The sequence below is a fragment of the Capsaspora owczarzaki genome (assembly GCF_000151315.2).
Source record: "Capsaspora owczarzaki ATCC 30864 unplaced genomic scaffold supercont2.8, whole genome shotgun sequence".
Taxonomy (NCBI): Eukaryota; class Filasterea; order Ministeriida; family Capsasporidae; genus Capsaspora; species Capsaspora owczarzaki.
In genome coordinates this window covers 951,802-967,203 of record NW_011887299.1, presented here as the reverse complement: position 1 = coordinate 967,203, position 15,402 = coordinate 951,802, and the positions used below count along the sequence as shown (strand labels likewise).

At 53.5% G+C, this 15,402-nt stretch overlaps 5 protein-coding genes across 5 annotated transcripts; 2 read left to right on the top strand and 3 right to left on the bottom strand.

The window, feature by feature from the left end:
- Window positions 1–1,682: 1,682 nt before the first annotated feature.
- On the bottom strand, window positions 1,683–3,141 carry CAOG_05229 (allograft inflammatory factor). The gene is made up of 4 exons (XM_004346864.2): window positions 3,032–3,141; window positions 2,174–2,375; window positions 2,016–2,079; window positions 1,683–1,937 (listed from the first exon to the last, which is right to left on the bottom strand). The coding sequence occupies exons 1-4, from the start codon at window positions 3,104–3,106 to the stop codon at window positions 1,853–1,855; spliced, it is 426 nt and encodes a 141-aa protein (XP_004346914.1). The 5' UTR covers window positions 3,107–3,141; the 3' UTR covers window positions 1,683–1,852.
- A 157-nt stretch (window positions 3,142–3,298) lies between these two features.
- On the bottom strand, window positions 3,299–5,128 carry CAOG_05228 (hypothetical protein; the record flags this gene model as incomplete). Its single annotated transcript, XM_004346863.1, has 1 exon — window positions 3,299–5,128. The coding sequence occupies one exon, from the start codon at window positions 5,126–5,128 to the stop codon at window positions 3,299–3,301; it is 1,830 nt and encodes a 609-aa protein (XP_004346913.1).
- A 106-nt stretch (window positions 5,129–5,234) lies between these two features.
- CAOG_05227 (nitric oxide synthase interacting protein) lies at window positions 5,235–6,937 on the top strand. Its single transcript, XM_004346862.2, has 3 exons — window positions 5,235–5,397; window positions 5,571–5,631; window positions 5,763–6,937. The coding sequence occupies exons 1-3, from the start codon at window positions 5,290–5,292 to the stop codon at window positions 6,866–6,868; spliced, it is 1,275 nt and encodes a 424-aa protein (XP_004346912.1). The 5' UTR covers window positions 5,235–5,289; the 3' UTR covers window positions 6,869–6,937.
- Window positions 6,938–7,109: 172 nt separating this feature from the next.
- Window positions 7,110–13,765, bottom strand: CAOG_05226 (hypothetical protein). Its single transcript, XM_004346861.2, has 11 exons — window positions 13,649–13,765; window positions 12,466–13,195; window positions 11,354–12,358; window positions 11,102–11,250; window positions 10,906–11,001; window positions 10,534–10,806; window positions 10,263–10,406; window positions 9,912–10,174; window positions 9,379–9,740; window positions 8,792–9,274; window positions 7,110–8,688 (listed from the first exon to the last, which is right to left on the bottom strand). Exons 1-11 carry the CDS (start codon window positions 13,757–13,759, stop codon window positions 7,448–7,450), a joined length of 4,857 nt encoding a protein of 1,618 aa, XP_004346911.2. The 5' UTR covers window positions 13,760–13,765; the 3' UTR covers window positions 7,110–7,447.
- A 951-nt stretch (window positions 13,766–14,716) lies between these two features.
- On the top strand, window positions 14,717–15,382 carry CAOG_08870 (hypothetical protein; the record flags this gene model as incomplete). The annotated part of the gene is made up of 1 exon (XM_011272223.1): window positions 14,717–15,382. A coding segment is annotated over one exon (666 nt), but the record flags the coding sequence as incomplete, so codon positions are not given.
- Between the last annotated feature and the right edge of the window lie 20 nt (window positions 15,383–15,402).

Here is a 15,402-nt window from a genome sequence, read left to right as displayed (position 1 = left end):
CGCGGCCCATTCGCTGCAAGCTCTCTTGTTTGCTTGCGTACTTCGTGAATCTCGTTCTGTGGCTCGCGCAAAAAGCCAATTTGACAGGAAAGCCTTCACAAAAAAAAAAAAAAAAAAAATGCTTGACAGGAAAGCCTTCACAAAAAAAAAAAAAAAAAAAAAATGCATTCCATCAAAGAGCTTTTTTTTATTTTTTTTATTTTTTTTTTTTTTTGGATTAGGTTTTGTTTGAGGATTTTTTTTTTTTTTTTTTTTTCGTGTTTGTGTGTGTTGCCTTTGACAGGGCGCCTGGTGTGGGAACCAACAGGAGCGCAAGATGAGCTGCGGGCATGGCCCCTTGCAACAGACGCAACTGGCTCGACACTGTCCCCTCCTCCCCCGGTCGTTCGCTGCTGCACAGGGGTTAGCCGCTTTTGCGTTTTTGTGGTTGAGCCAGCTGCAATCTTGAACACGACGCTCGGCCCCCCCCCCTCCCCCGCCTCCACGACGCACGCGCAAATGAGCGACAAAGAGGAGCAGAGGAGCGTGGGCACAGAGCGACCCAGGTCGACCTGTCCAGGGTGGCAGGCGCTCTGAGCCCGCGGCTTTGGGAACCGCGAACGGGTGAGCGGCAAAACCGCATCGCGTCCGCTCCCGCTTTCTCCCCGCGCCACCACTGCCACCTCGGGCTCCAGCACAAGCTCAATCGGATGTCTATCGATGTTGGTTTGTCGCAGGCTGCCCGCAACACCTGCCCTTCCGCGACGTCAGAAGAAGGGAGAGAACAAAACGAGAAGGCAAATTAGCTCAACAGACATACAAACAAAACGAGGAAAAAAGAAAAGGAAAAAAAAAAAAAAAAAAAAAAAAAAAAAAAAAAAAAAGACAACAAGAATAACAAACAAGTGAAGAAAGAAAAAAAGACTACACGATCTGAATCAGAGTGAACACGAGAGATGTGCGTGGCTGGCGGTCTGAGAGCGATTAGAGAAACACAGGGGACGGTGTATCAGCGGGGACGGGGTGGAAATAACAAGTCTGCTCGCTTTGTTGTGATCCAAGATTGCGCGACCTCACACCTCTCGCGCCGTATCCCCCGCAAAGCATGACTGAACAGCAATGTTTGCCACTGAATTTTGTAGGATTGCATACCACGACCGAGGCTTGTGAGTCTTGAGTGCTTGAAGCAGTCTTTGATTTTTTGAGCAACACAACAACAAAACCATAAAAAACCTCGCGCATCAACGGAAATTCGACCCGTGTGAAACCAATTCACTTGGTTCGTGTCCCGTGCAAAGGTTACCCGAGCATCGGTAACGGCATCTTTGACTTGATTGTCTGTTCGATACAACGTTGCTGTGAAAGCGACTTTAGTCGACTCGATCATTCCGCTCACGACACTCTCGCCAGCAAGTCATCCCAACATCCGAGAAATGCGCGAGGGTTGGCAAGTTCAGGTTCAACCCGACAAGCATCCCTACAGTGTGTACTTTGGTTCCCTTCATGTCGGCTAAGTCTAATGACACTCGTTGGAGTCTTTTGCGGATGTAAAATGGTCCTCTTGTCTCCAGTACTGTACATTGCATGATCTGTCGCTCGGTTTCATTCCGGTCATCGTCGTTATGCCAAACGCACTACACCATCCATCAGCGCGAGTCCAATCCTCGCCAGCAGGGAGTCGCTTTCATTTTCGCTCTCTCGCCTTTTCCCTCCCTCTTCGCTCCTCCAGAAACGCAAGTTGGGTCAATGATTCACTCTCGATGATACAAAGGTTTGTCCGGAGAAACAAGCAGAATTTCATTCACAGTGCAGTATTCCTCATTTTTTTTTTTCGTTTCAAACACAAAGTTACGTCGAGCGGGTGTGCTGGTACTTAAGGCAGCTCATCGAGGCTCTTCTTGCGAGCAATGCCAACTGGCTTGGGCTTTTCCTTGTTCATCTCCTCGAACATGAGAATCCTAGAGTCAGAACGCAGAGTCAGTTGGTTTTGTGTTTCGGGCAAGACGCATCAGATCAAAAGTGCGCAACGCTCTTACTTTTGCAAAATCGACGACTTCTTGCCAAGCATCATTGTGAGGAAGGAACGGTACGAGATGGTGCCTGTGGGCGTGCGGCTGGTCAGTTTCCTGCTCGTCTCCATCAATCATCAAAAGCAAGTGCCCGCCCCCTCCCCCCTGGCCTCCACGGCGGTTACCTTGGCCCTCAAGATCAACCTCGGCAATCATCTTCTTGAGTTCAAGGTGGGTCTTGGCCTGGCCCAGCTTCTCCATCATCTGCTTGAGCTCCATCAAGTCAATGTCGCCAGAGTGGTCGAGATCGTACTCCATGAACTTGGTGCGGTACTCGACCAGGCGCTCCTCGGTCAAGTCCTCGTACGTGCCACTGCTGAGGAACTCCTGTGCAAGTGTTCAACCAGCGTATTGTTGTTGTTTTGAGTTTGCAACGTCGAGTGAAAATGTGCGTCTTTGTTCAACAATTTGGCTCAAATTTCACTTTTCACACAGTCGTGTTTGGGGAGTGTTTTGTTGAAGATTGTGCGCTTTTTTGGCGTCTGCTTTTGTCAACCCCTCTTCTGTCTAAGCGTGTGTGTGACGCAGTGTGTGACGCAGTGTGTGAGGTAGTGTGTGGGTTGAATGGCTGGCGTTGCTAAACCAGCCACAGTTGCGAATTCAAAAAATTGAAAAAAAAAAATAAATAAATAAATAAAAAAAAGAGCTGCAACACGTCCATCCGCTCGGAGCTCTGCTTTTTTCCTTGCAACCAAAGTTGCCGCGTTTTCTCATCTTCTTGCACACCGTGTCATTGTGCGTCGCTGCGACACTGCGTTTCGCTCACTTTTTTTCCCTTTAATTCTTACTTTGATGTTCAAAAAATGAATAAAATAATACAAAATAACAAAATCCTTTCCATTTCAAGTAAGCCTTTTTTTTATTTTTTTTTTTTTTTTTTTTTTTTTTTTTGCTTTGTTCGACTGCGTTAGTGGGCTGCCGTGACCCAAGTGCGTATTGGCATGTCAGCACTATAGAAGAGAACATCAATGTGGAAAACGCACAGCGTTGATGCCGTCGAGATCGGTCGCTTGCTTGGCCTTCAGCTGGCCGAACGCTTTGCCGCCCTGGTGTGCCATTTTGGTCGTTGACGTGTTATGTGAGAATGGAAGACTGGTCCCCTTGAAGCCTTTCCAAAGAAGCGAGTGCTCTTAGTATGCAATCAATCCATGTCTACTGTGTACAGTATCAAAACAACAAGCGGCAACAGGTTGAAACAACGCGATTTTTTCGCGCAAGGATTTGGCGGTTCCCGTCAATCGTCAACAGCATTAAACAAGGCCAGAACGCGACTTTTGCGCAAGGATTTGACTGGCACTCGAGAGAAACAACGGCCCAAGAAGCTGCCATTCCGCCGCATAGCTGGGTCGCCGATCGTCGAGACCAGTGGCAAACAACGCAACAGTCTTGTTGGTGGTGGACGAGCTCTGCTCCCAGATGATGCTTGACAGCAGGGCGGGATCCCTTGTCAGCACACCCGCCAGGTAGCGTGCGTACTGCGATTGCGGATGTGCGGAATTGGACGCGATTCCTTCCAGACGCTGCAGCATCAAGTTCCCCACATTGGACACGTGAAAATCGACCGCCGCCAAATCCCACTCGGCGTACGACAGCCGTGCTTGGTCCAATTTCGCCACCGGAAGCGGAAAGTTCATGGCAACCGACCGGTCGGCGCAAGATTGCAGCCATGTTGACTCTGCTATGGTGGATTGAGGCGCACCCTGCGGCGGAAGAGTCGATTGCTGGAATCGCTCCAGAAACGCCAATGTGAATGCATCGAGCAGGCGCATGTCGCCGGCCATCCCACCAAAGGCCTTTCGAAACTGCAGGCTGTAGAGGATTGCTCGATGGTGCGGATTTTCCAGCTTGGCGATCGCCCCAAAGTTCACTACCACCTCCGAGTCCGCAGGTGCCATGACGTCCCGGATGGGACACGCGGCCACTGCAGCGGCAATGCTCACAACAAATGCTTGGATTTCGGGAGCAGGCCGGTAACCTTTCGAGTACGCGGCCATCAGCCAGACCAGCGGAACAATGCTGCTGTGTAGAATTGAGTCCTCAATCATGATAATGGGCAGACGGCGGAGTAGCTGGTTCATGTCAATCTCGGAGATGAGACGCGCAGATCTGCCGGCAAGGTCGGCCTTGCCTCTTCGAACGCACTTTTGCAAGTGACTCTTGAGCAGCGGAATGTTTTGCCCGGCAGCTAGCGAGCCATGTGCGTTGTCGTCCGCGTCGGTTTGAGCGCTTGTTGTGCCACCTTGTGCGTTCAATCTTGCGAGGGATGGCACATCTGTCGTGAGCACAAGACAGGACTGACGCCCACGCCAGGATGTTTCCACTCGCCAAGCAACGCTGGCCGCAGCTGGCGCTTTCCGCTGAAAGACGCCGATCGGCACCGGCCACGTCGACGATGGTGTTGCGGGTCGCTTGACAACATCGGCGAACGAGCAATGAAAGTAATTTGGCACGGTCGGATCCTCGCCTCCAAAGAAGGAATAGAGGGATTGTTGGATCTTGCTGGGGTGGTGGCTCACTTGACGAGGTGTCGCTGCAGCAGCAGCAACAGTATTATTCAGTGGATTTGTCAATAATTCTTGTTTCGGAGGTGCTGCGATGACGGGCCTGACTGGCGGCTCTTTGCGACGGATCACTGTGAAAAATGCATCCGCAGCAGCCTTTGGCTCAACGTCTACCAAACACAAGAGCTCGTCCGCGCTGTTCGACAGGTCAAAATCGAGATCTGTCATCGGAGGAGCCATTCGGAGCCCCGCAGCACCTGCCAAGCAGCCGGCAGTCTCGTCGAGCTCGGCCTTCCTTTTGGCGGGAAGTCTGCTGCTTTGGTTCAAACCGACCTCGGCCGCGGCCTGAGCCTCACTGTCTGCTGCGTTCGCCACGCTGCCAAAGCGACGGGCGCAGTCGAGATCCAGATGGATGTTGATGAGATGGAGCCTGAGGTTGCGCTTGCCACAGCCCATCGGGCATTCGACGACCACCATTGCAGTGGCATGATTTAGCGGGAAAGCTGCGTCGTCGCGCTCCTCTGCTTTCCGCCGCTTGACCTTGCGCTGCTCTGCAAACAAGGCATCGAATGCGCTCATTGAGAAACACAGCAAATACGAGAGAAGAAATGGGTGAACAAGTCAATGGGTGAAAAAGTCAAGGACTGAAAGAAGACAAAACAGGAAACTGTCAGTCTTTTGTTTACATTTTCTGAGCGCTTGAGAGCGTTCTGTTTCCCCTCCCCCCTCGCCAATTAACAATGACCCGGCAGAAATCCAACAAGACCAATCCGGTCTTCACGTACCACGAGCGGCAGATGCTGACGTACGGCACGCAGCGCGCGCGTGTTGGTCGAGACTCGTGCCGGGTGAGTTGAGTGACGAAGACGGCAAACATTATTGAACAAGAAGAATAGCTGCGAGTGTTAGGATGCTTTTTTAATGCTCCATGCCTTCATGCTAGTGAATAGCAAAGGAAGACGAGTGAGGTTGGTTTCATGCATGGATGTGCATTGACTTGACTGGCGTTGTGCATTACCAGGACTTTGATGCGTGCTTCCTGTGCCTCGCCCCAGCTCAGGATCCCGTGTGCTGCCCCGAAGGTACTTGTTGCTGTGCTCTCCAGCCAAGATTTGCGTTTGGCAGCCCCACGCTGATCCACCCGGAGCATAGCGGGGCTGCGATGCTCACTTTACTACCACATCGACGCCTGTTGCTTTTTGGTCATCCACAGGCCACATTGCTTGCAAGGAGTGCATGTACTCGTCACTGCTCTCGCAGAAGCAGGATATCGCCATGAAGGAGCGGCGGTTTGAGCAGCAGTGCGCTGAGGAGGCGGCCAAGGAGATCAAGCAACGCGCGGCCGCGATGCAGGCGCTCGTGGACGACCTGTACCGGAATCAGTCCATGATTGTCCCGCAAAAGCGGGCAGTGTATTCGGCGGCAGATGCGCAGGCGGCAGGCATCCAGCCAGTGACCTTTGCGAACGGACCCAGCCGCCCGGCAGCCAGCGACCCCGCGCCGTCTTCCAATACGACCTCCTCGCCCGCTAGCTCGGCAAGTGGAGCTGTAAGCAACGTTGGAGCGGCTGCTGCGCTCGCGGCGGAAGGCAACGGACCGAACTTTGTCAGCTTCACGGCTTCCAACGGACTGGAGTTTGTGCTCGATGCGAATGCAGTCGAGGCCAAACGCAAGCAACAGCAGGAACAAGCGCTAGTGCAGTTGCAGAATAACGCGGTCTCGGTCCACGCCAAGCCCGGTGATGCCAAGTACCTCCCTAGTTTCTGGATTCCCGCGCTCACGCCCGACGCACAGCCCGTCAAGCTCGAGCGCCCTTCCACCGACACGCTGTGCTTAGCCGGCGCGCATCACCACCCCATCAAGCTCAAGCAACTCATTCCCGTGAACTTTTCACCTGCCACTGCCAAGGTCCAGCTGCAAGACGACCCCAATTCCACGGCTGCATCTGCAGGAAGTGTCACGCGAGGGGTGAAGCGGACGGCTGCAGAGGCCAAGGACTCTTGGATGTGCTCTGGCTGCATCAAAACTCTGACCAACAGCCAACGGCTGTGTGTCTTGCGCCCTTGTGGCCATGTGTTTTGCCGAACATGCGTTGACATGTTCATTGCTCCTGCCTCAGCAGCCAGCAGCACTTCATCGGCGTCATCTTCGTCGGCGTCAGTGTCAGGGCCATCGTCAGTGCCCGGTGCCTGTGTTGTATGCAATGCAAAGGTGCGAAAACAAGACGTGATTGACGTGCGCTCTGAAGGCACAGGCTTCGCTGGGCACGGCGAGGGCTTGGTTGCCGTCCGACACGATGTGGCATTCCAAGGCTTCTGAGTTCTATGGCGTAGTGCGGCTTGTTGTGGATTTGGCGTGTTGTATTGGAAGATCAAGTGCACTTGCCGCATTTTCAGATTCAAAGTTTGCAAGGGATGGGTGATTGAGGGGAGACATTTTTTTTCATTCGCGGAATTTCACCTTGTGAACGCTCTCAACACCTTGGAGTGGCTCAATCCACGCGAAACCGAGAGATCAACACTGCACTGTACTCATACTAGTAAGTTTACTATACGAGAAACACACACAAACACACACATGCAAAGAAAAAAAGACAAAAAAAAAAAGAAAAACAAGAAGAGAAAAATGAATTCGGGGAAAACAAAGAGTTGATGGTCGATTGGACATGCAGCTCGCCTTCTTGTCAATGAGATGCAAGACGAGATAGCTCCTGCGCAATCCGGTCGTGCTTGTCAGTGCCAAGAAGAAAAGCTGCGCCAATCCATCGAGAAATAGTCAATTGATCAATCCATGATTTAAAAAAATGCGATTTGTTGTTGGAGGGCGGACGAAGCGAACGAACAAAAGCCAAAGGGAACAGTACGTGTGCACACTTGGAGCTTGTGCCGAAAAAATGAATCACGTCGCAAATGCGGACGTCCATTCTCTGGACACGAGCTGCGTTGCAAGTGTGATCACGCGTTGCTCTCGTTGACTTCGAGGGGTATCGGTCGCTCCAACCATATTCATGATAGTGGTACGGATTGCCTCGTTGAGCCACGCAAGCTGGCGCGCGGTGGCCTGGGAGCGCACAAGAAAACGCGGCAGCGGGAAGCTCAGATGAATTTCGCCGATGTTGGAAGAAGATTGGTGGGATCCTGCAGCGGAGTGCTGCGCAGCTGTGGAGCGGCGATAGATCGAGGGAAGCTGGGCGGATCGTTGAGGAGCGGATGAAGAGTCCGAGGGTGAGGATTCGAAATGGGAGTGCTGGACGTCAGGGGGCAACGCACACTGCTGCACAGCCGTCACTTTGCCGAAAAGAATGAGGGCCAAGGGCGAAACCATGGTCGTGGAGCGGATGCTGGTGACTCCATCCGAAGCCTCGTCAGCAGCACGCACTTGCTCCTCAAACATGAAAAACGGAAACATTGGCCCGCTGGCGGCGGGATCGCGATGGTACGAGACACAGGACGGGTGGAAGATGGCATTGCGGGCATGTCGCGTAATACAGTTCTTCTTTTTGCGATACACGGCCACATTGGGGAACAGCGCTGCACAAAGAAGCGCGCTGAGGATGGCGGCACTGTTCAAACGATCCGAAGTCGACACCGCCTCCGAAAGTTCGCCAAACTTGACACCCGAGGTGCCGCTGGGCCGATTCGCCACCGCTGGTTGACGAACGTTGAGATTGGTGAGTGCCTCCGAAACCTGCTGAACAGTCTTGCGCATGGAGTGGAGAACGTCACTCGATACCAAGGCAAAGTCCAGCGGGTCGGACGCGGTGTCGACCGCCGACGCGTCCATGGCGTCAATTGGCTCGGTTTTGACAGAGGGCGCTGACGAGCTCGAGCTTGGCTTTGCGGAGGTGGTTGCCAAGTAGCGCTGGTACACTGCGGCGATCGCAACAGTATCCGACGAGGTGCGGAAGGCGAGTGCTTGCTTGAGGGCAATCGCTCGCGCCTTGGCAGTTTCGCTCGAGGACATGGTCAAGAATGGGTCGCGGGTATTGGCGCTGGCAGCGACAGGCAGAGCAAAGTCCAGTGCGTTGAATGCAGACGCATAAATAAGCAGCTTGCCATAGCGCGGATCGATTGGCAGCTGAGCCAGTGTCTTGCCAAGCGGAGTGAGAATTTCTCCAGGTTGCTCGAGAGCGCCCATGTCTGACAGAGCAACCCCCCCCCCCCAAAAAAAAAAGAGTTTCGTTGAAGTGAGCACTTTCATGGACACCATACAAATTGTGCACAGCACGCACGCAGGGCTTACCAACAAGCGTTTCCAGTGCCAAACTGACTTGCACGGATTCCGGCGGATCTGGTGTTTGCGAGAGAAATGTGCGGATAGAGCCCAATTCGAGTAGCTTGATGTACAGGCAAGTGTCGTACAGTGGCGAGCGCAGAATCTCGGGTCGCGCAAACTCGTCAAGCGTTGACGCCTTGTGACTTGAATACATGTGGTAGCAGATGCCTGGACGAGTACGACCAGCGCGTCCTTTGCGTTGCATCATGCTGGCTTTGGAGATCCAGCGCGTGGTCAAACTGCCCAATGCCGAAAACCCAGCGTGGCTCTTTTCACGCACCCGGCCAGTGTCAATAACAGCCTCCACGTTGTCGATGGTGATACTCGTTTCAGCAATGTTGGTGGCCAGAATGACACGAATAAATCCTGCTGGGACGGGGCTGAAGACCAATTGCTGCTCCTGCATGCTTAGAGTAGAGTGAAGTGGCAAAAACTGCGTGCGCGACCACCCTGCAGCCCCAAAGGTACAAAGATACACGACACATTCAAAAAAAAAAAATAAGAAAAATTTGCACACAAGAGTCGCAACCACCCTCGAGAGAAAGCACTCTTACCCTGGGTCATGGAGAGAAGTGTCCGAATGTCATCCCAGGAAGGCAGGAAGACCAAAACAACACCAGAAACGGTGCGTATGGCAAACCGAATCACATCGACCAACGCAGCATAGTTGGCACTCAGAGGCTGGTCTTCAAACTGCTGGGTGAACGACTCGCGACTCGAATGTGCGAGCAGACTCGAGTTGGCTTGAGCTCGGACAGTGTCAAACAAATCGTGCCAGTAGAAGGAGCGAACGGGGAAGGACTGGCCCTCGACCGTGATGCCGCCGCAGCGCAGGCCAGCGCTTTTAAAGTACTCCAGAAAACGCTCTGCATGAACAGTTGCGGACATTAGGATGACCTTGAGCTGAGACCCGTTGCTGGAAAAAGAGTGACGATGGTCAAAGATAAAAACAAGAACCAAGAAAAAGAAACAAAAAAAAAAAAAAAACGACGGTGAGTTTGCAAAGCATGAATGAACGCATAGCGCCAAGAAGGGGAGCACGACAGAAGGAGATGACGCAAACACCACAACGGACTGCCGGACTTACCGCTTTCCGGAAGTCAACAAGGTGCGAATGAGCGTCAAAGTGAAATCGGAAGCAATGTCCCGCTCATGGACTTCATCCAGAATCAGGTGAGTGACGCCGACGAGCGTTGGATCCACGGCCAAGCGACGCAACAAGGCGCCTGAAGTGCAAAACACGATCGTTCCTGCAATGGACGGAGGAAGTTGTGAATCGTGCCGAACAAAGTAACCAACAGACTGCCCCAGCGTTTCTCCTCGCTCCTCGGCAACGCGCGCAGCAGCTCCCTAGCGCAATGAACGCCCCAACGAGAGCGTGCAGTGAGCAATCAGAGCAAACACATGGGTTTACAGCAAGTCCCAAAACTCTGCTTACAATCGCCGCAATCCGCCTTGGCTCAGTGACGAGGATGTGGCAACGACCTCCGTTGCCGTCCTGGGTGTACTTGTCGAGGATGAGCTGTGGAACTTGGGTTGTTTTTCCAGAGCCTGTTGCGCCGGTAACGATGGTGACATCATTCTGCACAGCCAAGATGACAGAGCAGAGAATGAGAGGCAAGGAAGAGAGGCAGGAGGTCGTTGGCAGAGAGTTGAACGAGGCAAGCAGCCAGAAGAGAAGCAGGCAAACGCTTCAAAAACACACGTACCTGTTCGACAATTTTGGTGATTTCGTCGGCACGGAGCATGGTCGGCAATGAAAACCTTGGAGGCAGGTCGCCGCCCGCGTCCAATTGTTGGATCAAGTTGTCCAGCTGGCATTCCAGTCTGCTTTGGGCTCGGACCTGGTCTAATTCGGTGGGAGGCGACACGACACGCGTGTCCCAGGCACGACCCCCGCGCCCTTGTGTGACAGAGCCCGCAGCGTCGCCAAACAGCTCGTCCTCGTCAACTGCAGTGTCAATGCCGGGCGTGCCAGTGTTCTAAGCAGAGCGACAATGCGACGGAAACAAAACCAAATGTGTCAATACACGCACTCGTTGCTGGACCCTGCAACATGCAAGGAAGACGCTTGCATTTACCCGCGTGTAAGTAGCTGGCAGAGGCTGGAAGTCGCCAGCCAGAGCTGCAAGCTCTCGCTCAAGATGATCAGGGAGGCGAATCAGCACGGGTTCGTTCTGCCAGGCACGGTGATAGTGTGTGGGCGGGTCAGTCACTCGCTCTTTCGCTCTCCAACAGAACCTCCCCACCTCGAAACAAACAAGTGAGGTCGCTTACTGGATCGCGCTCTTGAGGCGCAGTCTGCGAAGGCGGAAAGACGCGCAGAGGAGCGAGCAGATCGGCTTGTTGCAGCTGCTCGAGCAAATTCATCGCTGCAAGGTTTTCTGCTGCGCTCTTGCGAGACGCTTCGGCGACACCCGTAAACGCTGTTCAAACGAAAAAGGAAGGCACAGAAAACAAACAACAAAATTGAGTCGTACAAGCCCAAAAAAAAAAACCCGCGTCCATCAATCGCACGCTCTCACGTACTTTTGCCTTCAAAATCCTCGCCGTGGCCTGGTACGCTCACTTTGGACACAAACACGCCAGCGACGCCAGGATAGATTTGTTTACGATAGCTCTGAAACTCTGCTGGTCGAGCTTTGACACGAGTGCAGTACAACAAGAGCGTTGCTTTGGCAGTGTTGGACACGAATCCACTGGGAGACGTGATGGATTGTGACGTCTCATCGGCGCCAGATTCGCTGGGGAAAACTGCTTCGTTTGATTGCAGGTCAGGCTCCAGGAACGGCGCACCGCTCGCAGCCTGCGGGGTGAAGGCAGCCTGTGGCGTCAAGTCGTGGCGATATGCAGGGTTACTACTGTGGTAGGTGTTCGGAGTGTTGCCAGCAGGCCGGGGAGGTGGTGCGGCATAGTTGCCTGGATGCCCACTGTGGTGACTGTCATTGTATCCATCGTAGCCGCTGGTGCTGTCGTTGTTGTAGTGGTAAGGGCTCCTGGTATTGCTGTTGCTGTTGCTGTTGCTGTAGGGATCGCTGCTGGAAGACCTCTGCCAGCCACCTTGATAGACTGGGGATTGACTGGGCTGAAAGCCGCCGCCTTGAGCATAAACTACGTTGTCATAGGACTGCGCATGCATATCATGGCTGCCGTATCCTCGTGGGTCGTTGAAACCAGCATGGTACCGGTCCTGGCCGTAGCTCCGAGTCTCATGACCGCCACCGTAACTTCCATCATCGTAACCGCCCCCGTAGTTCCGAGCGTCGTAGCCACCGTGGTGTCGGGGTGGAGCGTTTGTCTGGGCGTCCGTGTTCTGGACGTGCGCGTTGGTGTTGAAAGCATGGGTGTTGTAGGACGAGGTCGGTGGTGGCGGTGCGCCGCTGGCATATCCATCAGGAGTCGCACGCTGGGTGGGAGGAGCGGAAGATGCAGCCTGAAAGTCTGGCTCGCGCTTGACCTGCCCCCTCCCATTCTCTCTTGCAAAGGCTTGCTCGATTTGGACGAGCACTGACTCGTAGCACAGATTGTCCGCATCTGGAACAAGACAACAGGCGACAGCAACGACATAATGAAGGACAAAACGTCGATGAAGGTTAAAAAAAAAAAAAACTCTCAGAGAATGAGAAAAAAAAAACACTTACCCTTGGCGCGCGCTTGCGTATATGCTGCAACAAGCGGGAGTTCTCCGCTCGGTAGCATGATCTTCCCAGTCAGCCGGCTCGTGTGGGCAGGCATGTGCGGCGGGCCCGATGCGCGACGCTCAAATTCGTTCACCACAAGACGCGAGCCCCAGATGCGTTGCAGCTCGATGAGTGTCTGCCGATGGCTGTCCAGGCGGCGAAGAGTCAGGGAAGGCCAATTGCCACTGGCGGTTCGAGGAAATGAGGCATACTCGGGGGCGTTGTGTGGTGGCGCAAATGGCGGCGTACTTCGCTGGCTCGGGTTGTAAGGTGGCTGAGGACCGGGGGTGTTGAAGTTAGAGTAGGATGAAGATGCTGGGCTTTGCGGATGGGAGCTGGGAGCATAGTACACGTGGTCTGCGTGTGGCGTTGTTGCCGCTGGAGAGACTGGAAGTGTTCGTGCAATGGGAGGCGACGGAACGGACGGCGAAGGAGCAAAAGAGTGATTGGGAGCGTCTGTACTCGACACGGTCGAGTGTGATGGCACCGTGTACCTTGCGGCCATGAACGAGCTTTCATTGATAGATCGACCTTCCATGCGCTGGCGGAGTTCGACGGCCGTGAGCTCGAAAAGATCGGCGTTGTACAAGAGCGACGCCATCTCGCCAGCGCACTCGGCCTGAGCCTCTTGCTTGTTTCGGCCCATCCCCGTTGCACGGAAGTTGCCTGCCCGTTTCAAGTCCAAGTCGAGCTGTTGTGTGATGCAATCGAGAGTAGAATCGAGAGTCAGAAAACAGGAAGACGCGGCAAAGGACAAAAGTCACAAAAGTACTCCAATTGCCAAACTGAGGAACTGAGGGATGCGGGGGGGGGGCGGGCAAGAGAAAACTGGAGTATTTGTTAGAGTATGTTGGTTTCACCGGAAATGGTATAAAGTGGCTTGCCAGATTGTTCATCAAAGTTGAGTTCCCCGAAAAAGCAATGTTGGTTTTGTGGAAGTCTTCCACTCTGTACTCCAAAGATGCCCCAGCCAATACCAGAAACATTCATCTTTCTTGTGGATGTTTCGGGAGACGCTTTTTTGTGTTCTGTAAGCATTGCGCAACACAAAACGCAAGCTCGCATGCGATGGCTTTTTCTCAACCACCATCAATGTCGGGAATGCCTCAAAATCCACGAATCGGCCATCCACAAGAAAACATACCGTGCATTGGAACACGGGCATATGCGCCGGGCCCGAGCTGCTGTATTTGTACTCTTCAATGATGTATCCGCGCTGGCAAAATTCGTGTACGGCTTCCTTGATGCCTGGCATGCCTTGTCCGAAAGAAAACTTGAGTTGGTGCGTGGAAGTGATGTAAGGAAGCAAAATGAAAAAAAAAAAAAAAAAAAAAAAAAAAAAAAAAAACTTGGAGAAGAAGGGACAAAAAGCCATACAAGAAACGCAAAGCTCAGGCGCGCCGCCCTGCACCTGCCACGACGGCTGCTGTTGCTGCTGCACCACCAACCTCAACCTCAGGCGTGGGGGTGGTTCCAGAAGCAGAAGCAGCGGAGTTGGCGGCAATGGCGAGCGCGCGCTGAGCTTTCAGAGCCTCGATACGACGGTTTGAAATGTCTTGGTTGACCCAGTAGAGTGTACCCGCGCCAGCAGCAATCACGCCAACCCTGCGCCATCACGAAGTCAAACGAATCGGGATGAGTGTTGTTGAAACGAGATGATAATCGTGTGAGTGCTGACTGGATCCATTGGAGTAGGACAAGGTCGTACTCGCAACAACATGGAACAAGTACTCCACACACGCAACTTACCAGCCAAGTGCAACAATAAGGGGGCCTCTAGGATTGTACACGCTTTTGTTCATTCGGGAGTTCGGGGAAGGGGCGGGGGCGGGGGGCGGAAGGGAGGGCAGGCAAAAGCGCGGTTCAATGAGAAGGACCACGCGTTTTGTTGGTGTTGGCTTTTTGGGAACAGCGCAACAGTCGAGAGTGAGTGTGAGCAATAGAAGGAGTGGGAGTACCTGAAGGATGCAATGGAGAAAACAATGGACACGAGACGAGCGAGCTCAATGCTCAACTGAGCTCAATGGAACGAGCAGCACGCAATGGGTGAGTGATGGGCGTTTACTGTCATGCTGCATTGCTTCATTGGCAATAGGGTTTCGTATGGAAGAACGCAGTGAATAGAAACGCAGCGGAAATTATCAAGTTTGGACTTGGTCTCAGCAATCAAGACAGCTCGCTGACCTCACTTTATTATTTGTATTTTAGAATCATGTTCAAGCGATACCAGAACTGGTCGGGCTTGCAGGGCTCGCATTCGTCGGACGAGGACGACTCGAGCGACGACGAGATCGAGCAGCAGCAGCAGCAGCAGCAAACCAAGACCACTGCCAAGCGTGCACACGAGAGTGCTGCTGAAGCAAAGGCGGCAGTCGGCATGGGCAGCGGCAGCGGCACGGCGGCTGGGCGGCGATCCTTGACACATGGAGCAGCAGCGATCCATGCGGACAAGAAGACCAAGCTGAGCGACGATCAGGACAATCAAGAAGATGACGACGAAGATGACGATGAAGACGAAGATGAAGACGAAGATGAAGACGAGGAGGAGGACGAGGACGAAGACGAGAACGAGGACGAGGACGATGATGATGAACACGAGGACCAAGATGGCGAGGATGATGACTTGGACTCGGACGACATGGACGAAGATGGCAGCGACATTGCAAGCGATCTGGACGAGGACGAGGACGACGGTGACGAGGAAGACGGTGACGACGACGACGACGATGAACAGCAGGAGGAAATCTCGCTCTGGCCACCACGCATGAGCAAGGAACGGGAACAACGCAGGGAAGCGTTCGCAGCCCGCCAATGCCCGACATGTCCGCATAAGGTGCTTGTCTCGCAGCGACAGTACGACTCGCACATTGCTGGAAAGGTAAGGGGGGGGGGGCAGGA

Coding starts and splice junctions, on each gene's coding strand:
- CAOG_05226 (XM_004346861.2), bottom strand. CDS start 13,759: ATGCCAGGCATCAAGGAAGCCGTACACGAATTTTGCCAGCGCGGATAC. Junction 10,807..10,905: donor TGCCAGCTACTTACACGCGG/GTAAATGCAAGC, acceptor CGCTCTGCTTAG/AACACTGGCACGCCCGGCAT. Junction 9,741..9,911: donor TTGTTGACTTCCGGAAAGCG/GTAAGTCCGGCA, acceptor CTCTTTTTCCAG/CAACGGGTCTCAGCTCAAGG.
- CAOG_05227 (XM_004346862.2), top strand. CDS start 5,290: ATGACCCGGCAGAAATCCAACAAGACCAATCCGGTCTTCACGTACCAC. Junction 5,398..5,570: donor TTGGTCGAGACTCGTGCCGG/GTGAGTTGAGTG, acceptor GTGCATTACCAG/GACTTTGATGCGTGCTTCCT. Junction 5,632..5,762: donor TCCCGTGTGCTGCCCCGAAG/GTACTTGTTGCT, acceptor GGTCATCCACAG/GCCACATTGCTTGCAAGGAG.
- CAOG_05229 (XM_004346864.2), bottom strand. CDS start 3,106: ATGGCACACCAGGGCGGCAAAGCGTTCGGCCAGCTGAAGGCCAAGCAA. Junction 2,376..3,031: donor ATCTCGACGGCATCAACGCT/GTGCGTTTTCCA, acceptor ACACTTGCACAG/GAGTTCCTCAGCAGTGGCAC. Junction 2,080..2,173: donor GGTTGATCTTGAGGGCCAAG/GTAACCGCCGTG, acceptor GCACGCCCACAG/GCACCATCTCGTACCGTTCC.